Source organism: Metopolophium dirhodum, chromosome 1 (assembly GCF_019925205.1).
Source record: "Metopolophium dirhodum isolate CAU chromosome 1, ASM1992520v1, whole genome shotgun sequence".
Lineage (NCBI taxonomy): Eukaryota > Metazoa > Arthropoda > Insecta > Hemiptera > Aphididae > Metopolophium > Metopolophium dirhodum.
In genome coordinates, this window is record NC_083560.1 from 158,284,600 (window position 1) to 158,292,196 (window position 7,597).

Here is a 7,597-nt window from a genome sequence, read left to right on the forward strand (position 1 = left end):
TTTTAAACTCTAGTTTTCTGAAAACCTAGTTTATTTATAGTGGATAAGTGTATTTGCAATTGACTAAAATTTTATTCATCAACAAATTATGTTTTTATTAATTTAAAAAGATGTACCCTACCAATGAACAATGTTAATATAAAGGTAATAATTGAGTTCTAAATTCTAGTTTTTTCTTCTACTAATCCATCTATAGGTGACTAATGTATTTGCAATTGATTTAAGTCTTATTCAACAACAAATTATGTTATTTATTAATTTGAAAAGATGTACCCTATCAATGAACAATGTTAATATAAACGTAATTATTGAGTTCTAAATTCTAGTTATTTCTTCTACTAATCTATCTATAGGTGACTAATGTATTAGCTATTGACTTAAGTCTTATTCATCAAAAAATTATGTTTTTTATTAATTTGAAAAGATGTACCCCAACGCTAAAAAATGTTCATATATGCGTAATTATTTGGTTTTATACTCTAGTTTTCTGTAAACCTAGTTTCATTATAGTTGATAAGTGTATTTGCAATTGACTAAAATTGTATTCATCAACAAATTATGTTTTTTATTAATTTGAAAAGATGTACCCCAACGCTAAGAACTTTTCATATAAGGGTAATTATTGGGTTTAAACTATAGTTTTCTGAAAACCTAGTTTATTTACAGCGGATAAGTGTATTTTCAATTGACTAAAATTTAATTCATCTACAAATTTTGTTTTTTATTAATTTGAAAAGATTTACCCTATCAATGAACAATGTCATTATAAACGTAATAATTGAGTTCTAAATTATAGTTTTGCCTTCTACTCATCTACCTATAGCTGACTAATGTATTTACAATTGACTAAAGGTTTATTCATCAACAAATTATGTTTTTTTTTAATTTGAAATGTTTACCCCAACACTAAAAAATGTTCATATTTTCGCAATTATTTGGTTTTAAACTCTAGTTTTCTGATAACCTAGTTTATTTATAGTGAATAAAAATATTTGCAATTGACTAAAGTTTTATTCATCAACAAATTATGTTTTTTATTAATTTGAAATGCTGTACCCCAACGCTATAAAATGTTCATATAAGCGTAATTATTGGGTTGTATACTCTAGTTTTCTGAAAACATAGTTTCTTTATAGTGGATAAGTGTTTTTGCAATTGACTAAAATTTAATTTATCAACAAATTAAATTTTTCTTAATTTGAAAAGATGTACCCAATCAATGAACAATGTTAATATATACGTAATTATTGAGTTCTTATTTCTAGTTATTTCTTCTACTAATCTATCTATAGGTGACTAATGTATTAGCAGTTGACTTAAGTCTTATTCATCAACAAATTATGTTTTTTATTAATATGAAAAGATGTACCCTATCAATGAACAATGTTAATATAAACGTAATAATTGAGTTCTAAATTCTAGTTTGGCCTTCTACTCATCTATCTATAGCTGACTAATGTATTAGCAATTGACTAAAATTTTATTCATCAACAAATTATGGTTTTTATTAATTTGAAAAGATGTACCCCAACGCTAAGAAATTTTCATATAAGCGAAATTATTGGGTTTTAAACTCTAGTTTCCTGAAAACCTAGTTTATTTATAGTGGATAAGTGTATTTGCAATTGACTAAAATTTTATTCATCGACAAATTATGTTTTTATTAATTTGAAAAGATGTACCCTATCAATGAATAATGTTAATATAAAGGTAATAATTGAGTTCTAAATTCTAGTTATTTCTTCTACTAATCCATCTATAGGTGACTAATGTATTAGCAATTGACTTAAGTCTTATTCAACAACAAATTATGTTTTTTATTAATTTGAAAAGATGTACCCTATCAATGAACAATGTTAATATAAAGGTAATAATTGAGTTCTAAATTCTAGTTTTACCCCAACGCTAAAAAATGTTCATATAAGCGTAAATATTTGGTTTTATACTCTAGTTTTCTGAAAACCTAGTTTCATTATAGTTGATAAGTGTATTTGCAATTGAATAAAATTGTATTCATCAACAAATTATGTTTTTTATTAATTTGAAAAGATGTACCCCAACGCTAAGAAATTTTCATATAAGGGTAATTATTGGGTTTAAACTATAGTTTTCTGAAAACCTAGTTTATTTACAGTGGATAAGTGTATTTGCAATTGACTAAAATTTAATTCATCTACAAATTTTGTTTTTTATTAATTTGAAAAGATTTACCCTATCAATGAAGAATGTCAATATAAACGTAATAATTGAGTTCTAAATTCTAGTTTTGCCTTCTACTCATCTACCTATAGCTGACTAATGTATTTACAATTGCTAAAGTTTTATTCATCAACAAATTATGTTTTTTTTTAATTTGAAATGTTTACCCCAACACTAAAAAATGTTCATATTTGCGCAATTATTTGGTTTTAAACTCTAGTTTTCTGATAACCTAGTTTATTTATAGTGAATAAAAGTATTTGCAATTGACTAAAGTTTTATTCATCAACAAATTATGTTTTTTATTAATTTGAAAAGATGTACCCCAACGCTAAAAAATGTTCATATAAGCGTAATTATTGGGTTTTAAACTCTAGTTTTCTGAAAACCTAGTTTATTTATAGTGGACAAGTGTATTTGCAATTGACTAAAATTTAATTCATCAACAAATTATGTTTTTTATTAATTTGAAATGCTGTACCCCAACGCTATAAAATGTTCATATAAGCGTAATTATTGGGTTGTATACTCTAGTTTTCTGAAAACATAGTTTCTTTATAGTGGATAAGTGTATTTGCAATTGACTAAAATTAAATTTATCAACAAATTATGTTTTTAATAATTTGAAAAGATGTACCCTATCAATGAACAATGTCAATATAAACGTAATTATTGAGTTCTAAATTCTAGTTTTACCCCAACGCTAAAAAATGTTCATATAAGCGTAATTATTTGGTTTTATACTCTAGTTTTCTGAAAACCTAGTTTCATTATAATTGATAAGTGTATTTGCAATTGACTAAAGTTTTATTCATCAACAAATTATGTTTTTTTTTAATTTGAAATGCTGTACCCCAACACTAAAAAATGTTCATATTTGCGCAATTATTGTGTTTTAAACTCTAGTTTTCTGAAAATCTAGTTTATTTATAGTGGATAAGTGTATTTGCAATTGACTAAAATTTAATTCATCAACAAATTATGTTTTTTATTAATTTGAAAAGATGTACCCTAACGCAAAAAAATTTTCATATAAGCGTAATTATTGGGTTTGAAACTCTAGATTTCTGAAAACCTAGTTTCTTTGTAGTTGATAAGTGTATTTTCAATTGACTAAAATTTTATTCATCAACAAATTATGTTTTTTATTAATTTGAAAAGATGTACCCCAACGCTAAGAAATTTTTATATAAGCGTAATTATTGGGTTTTAAACCCTAGTTTTCTGAAAACCTAGTTTATTTATAGTGGATAAGTGTATTTGCAATTGACTAAAATTTTATTCGTCAACAAATTATGTTTTTTATTAATTTGAAAAGATGTACCCTATCAATGAACAATGTTAATATATTATAATAAATTATAAATTATAATAAATAAACAAATAAATTATGAAAATGTCTGATTATTGTTGAAATTTCATTTGCATTTGCAACAACATCAATTATTTCCAAATTAGCATTGCGATATGCTTGAACGTTTAACGAAAAATATCCTTTGCAGTTCCGGAAACGCTCAGCGGATTCTCCACCTGCAATTCAGAAAGAAAGACCACTAATGTAAAATGTGATGCGGGCCTAGTGAAGGCCGCGTGGGTGCGGTGATGTTGAGGTAGAAGGTTCACACGACAAAACAAAAAAAAGAAAAACACAAATTTTGCGATGTGAGGGTTAAATTTATTTCACGGATGAACAAAAAAGAAATGCGTTTGTGGCCCTGTCGGTCACTGAACAAAAACAAATCAAACGGAAGACAAAAGAAGAGAAAAAAAAAGAAAGACGATTAGCCGGGGACGTGTGTGTCCGTCTCGTGCGGGTCGTCGGTGAAAACTCATAACATGACAATCCGGTTCACCCAACGGCCGGCTGACGGTTCACAGCGCGGGTGTCGCGCGCCGGCGTCGTCCGTCGTCGATTGGCGGTTTGTTTGAGAAGCGTAGCGCGGCATTCCGCGTAAAAGGCTATTTGAATTCAAACAGCTATTACGCGGGACCGCGTCATACTCCCCCCCCAAACCGCCAACGGCGGTGGTGTTCCGGCCGTTGCCGGTGTCGTCAAAGGGTGTGTGTGGAGGGTGGTTGTGGTAGACACCTGTCCGTGGGAACGCTTTTCCAGCTGTGTTCAGCGGGCGTGGCCCTGGTGGTGTCTAGGCATGTTGGGGGGACGTGGGGGGGACTGAAGTACATGAGGCTGACCTCCATGTCTTCAGTTCCAGCCATGCCTGCGTCCGTCTCACCTAACAGGTCCGCCTCCTCTTCCGGGGATATTTCCATATTCGCGGTTTGAGGGTTCGCGGCTGTTAGTTTTTCCGCGGTTCCGGTTGCTCCGGAAGTGTTGGTCATTTCCGGTACTGTGACCACGGTGAGGTCTGGTGTCGCAGGCTCTGGCTGTGGCGGGACGGGGGCTGGTGTTGGCGCCGGTTTTTCCAGGCGGTGTTGCTGGGACGTCTGCTTCGCCTTGTATTCCCGCATCCGCTGTTTGTTCCGGCGCTGGCGGGCGTTGAGTGAGGCCGGTGGTGTTGTGTCGGTGGTGGTGTCAATTATTGGCAGCGGGTTGACGGGCGTTCCTGATGGCGGGATGGTCGACGTCCTTGGCGCTGGTACCGGGCTCTTCATCAGTGGGTGGGGTGGCAGTCTCGCAGGCGCCCGACTTGTTGTCGTTGGTGGCGCCGGTCGTGTTCGGATCGCCGGTCGTGCCGTGGCCGTCGGTCGGGTCACCCGTCTGGGGCTGCGCGACCTATTGAGCCGCATTGCGGTTGCGGGTTCGCCGCTCGTCGCCCTTTTTGGCTAGGACGATGGGTGCGGCCCACGGGGATGTGCTCTGTTCTACCAGTCTCTGCTCTTCCATGTCCCGTATCATGGTGTCGATTGTGGCCTGTTTTACCGGTGGGTAGGGATATGGTTTGAGTGCTATGGGTGTTTGGTTTTTGAGGAGGATGTCGTGTTCAATTAACCTGGTGCGTCCTACCCTACTGTTGTATACGTCCGGGTAGTTGTGTACTACTTCGGCGAGTTTCGCGCGTGTGTGGTGGTCACCGTTTATTGTTAATTTGTCGACATCTAGTGCTGGGGTTGGGGTGGGTGTCCGCCCTTTCCAGCACGCTGTTGTTCTCCTATCCGAACCTAAATGGATAGTGCTCGTTGTGTAGTCCCAGGTGACTTCGTTTTGTACGAGAAAGTCGTGACCTAGGAGCATATCGCAGTACAAATTTTCCAGAATGGCTGCGTTGAAGGTGACCGTGAGGTCTCCGATTCTGGCTACGAATGTGGAGGTACCACTTGTCGTGGTGGTATGTCCGTCCGCCATTCGTACCTGAGTTGGTTGTCCGTGTGGGGGTGTGCCATATTTATGTGCTATGTTCGGGCTTACATACGATTTTTGTGCTTGTGAGTCGAGTAGTGCTGTTACGGGGCCTGACCTAAATTCGAGTTCGACCGCGGGGGTCGGAATTTTGTCGGGGCATACACGTTTAGCGTTATTCGACGGTGGTTGTGATGCATAGCTGGGTAACTGGTTCTTAACCGCGTTATCGGTACTATGGGGAGCGGTTTGCTCCGCCATTACCAGAGCATCCGTTTCGGTTACCTCTGTGCTATAGGTGTGTACCGTATGAGTACGTGTTAATTCCGTAGTAGGGGTCGTTGTGTGTGGTGATGATGACCTGCTACTTAACGGAATTTTAATGTTTTTGATGGGTGATATATCTGATGACGCCGAGTTTATCGATGCGCGTTTGATAGTTATATCCCCGTCTGTATTGCCGAGCGTTGTGTGTGGTGGCGTGGTTGTATGTGTGTGTGTGTTTGAGGCGGCGGCGTGGACAATTGTCCGTCGACTCATTTCCCGTTTCCCGAACGCGGCGTGTTCCCGGGGCAGTCACTGTTCCAGTGAGGACCTCCACAGTACCTGCACGGGTTGGGCGGTTGCGTTTTACCTGCAGTACCGTCCCGTGTACGCGGTTGCAGCTTCGGTTGGGGCGGGTGGGTTTGGGAATGTGATTTGTACGCCGGTTTCTGCTGCTGTTGTGTGGGCGTTTCGTCTGGTGTGTATTCCAGGATTCCAGCGACCCGGCGGAGGTCTCCGAAAGTCACTGGTCTCTGCAATCGGATATGCGTGCGGTATTCGTTGCGCGTTAGACCGGCTATCGTACCGACTAGCTGTGTTTCAGATAGCCCGGTATTGACGCGGCGCGCGAGTTGGTTTTTTTGTGTCACGAACTCCGTAAGCGATTGCGTTTGTGTTTGTCGGACGGATACTATCTCGGCCCGCAGTCGTGATTGTATTTCCACGTTGTCGAATTTTTCTAAAAATTCGGCGCGGAACTCATCCCAGGTGAGGTCCAGTAGTCTGATGGTGTTCCACCATGTACTGGCTGCACCCTTCAGCTGCTGCGTGACAATATTAGTCCAGGCCGACCTATCTATACGCGTTTGGTACAATATCGATTCCGCCTTGTGTATGAATCGTACCGGGTCCTCAGGCGTTGTTCCGAGGAACTCCGGCAGCGAATGTTTCGCTGCACATACGTCGTCGTATGGTATCAGCGTCGATTGTTGTGACGCATAGGTGTGTGTGGAGGAGGGGGCATGGTATAAATTTGGCGTGTCATCGAAACGTACCGAACGTTCGGCGTGCTGGTTACCCGCGGACGGCGGTTCGCGTGCCGCGGAGTACCTCGTACCGTATTCCGTGTTGTTCGATGACACATTGTGGTGGGGGCGGGTCGGTGCTGTCCCTTCCGGTTGGTGTTCCGGTGCTTGGCGTGCCATACCCATTTCTAGGCGTCGCATTGTTTCTGCAATGCGGCGTTGGTCGTCGCCAAAGCGGGCCATGCAGTCCTCGAGCATGGTCAGTCGCGATTCCAGACTGTGCCCATGCTCCGAGTTTTCCGCCGCTTGCCGTACCTCCTTAATTATGGAACGACTCGCTTGAATCATGTCCATAGCCTGGTGGTGTTCGGTGGCTGGGCGGGTGATGATTCGACCGGTTGGTTTTCCCTTTGTCCGGCGTCAAGCATTTGACCTGTTGTCAGGTTGTTTCCGGTATGTCCGGCGGGTTCCATAGGCGGAAACCGGACTTCATTGGCCTGTAGGTTCAGGTCCGTGAAGTGTTGTATCAACCGGATTTCAAGATCATCCTTCGCGCCCGTATCCGACAACTCGCGCTGCCTGCATTCGTAGCGCAACTCCGCGGCGGTCAACTCATTAATATATTTTCCCGACATGACGTCCGGTTGTTTTTCCGGTGTTGTTTACGGGAAAATATAAAAATGTGGCTGTTGTCGGTGGAACGGTCGTCGCGTTCCTTCGATCAGCTGTGTTGACCGTTTATCGGTGTTTATTTGCGTACGGAATGTAGGTCAGTGGGTTGTTATTGTTTTGTTATTGCGCTTGCCGGGCG

The 7,597-nt window shown here is 39.8% G+C and overlaps 1 protein-coding gene across 1 annotated transcript; it reads right to left on the bottom strand.

Annotated features, from left to right (window-relative positions):
- Positions 1-6,033: 6,033 nt before the first annotated feature.
- LOC132933451 (activity-regulated cytoskeleton-associated protein-like) lies at positions 6,034-7,134 on the bottom strand. Its single transcript, XM_060999731.1, has one exon. It carries the CDS (start codon positions 7,132-7,134, stop codon positions 6,034-6,036), a length of 1,101 nt encoding a protein of 366 aa, XP_060855714.1.
- Positions 7,135-7,597: the final 463 nt, after the last annotated feature.

Bases quoted from the DNA above. Each gene is read 5' to 3' on its own strand.
- LOC132933451 (XM_060999731.1), bottom strand. From the start codon at position 7,134: ATGATTCAAGCGAGTCGTTCCATAATTAAGGAGGTACGGCAAGCGGCG.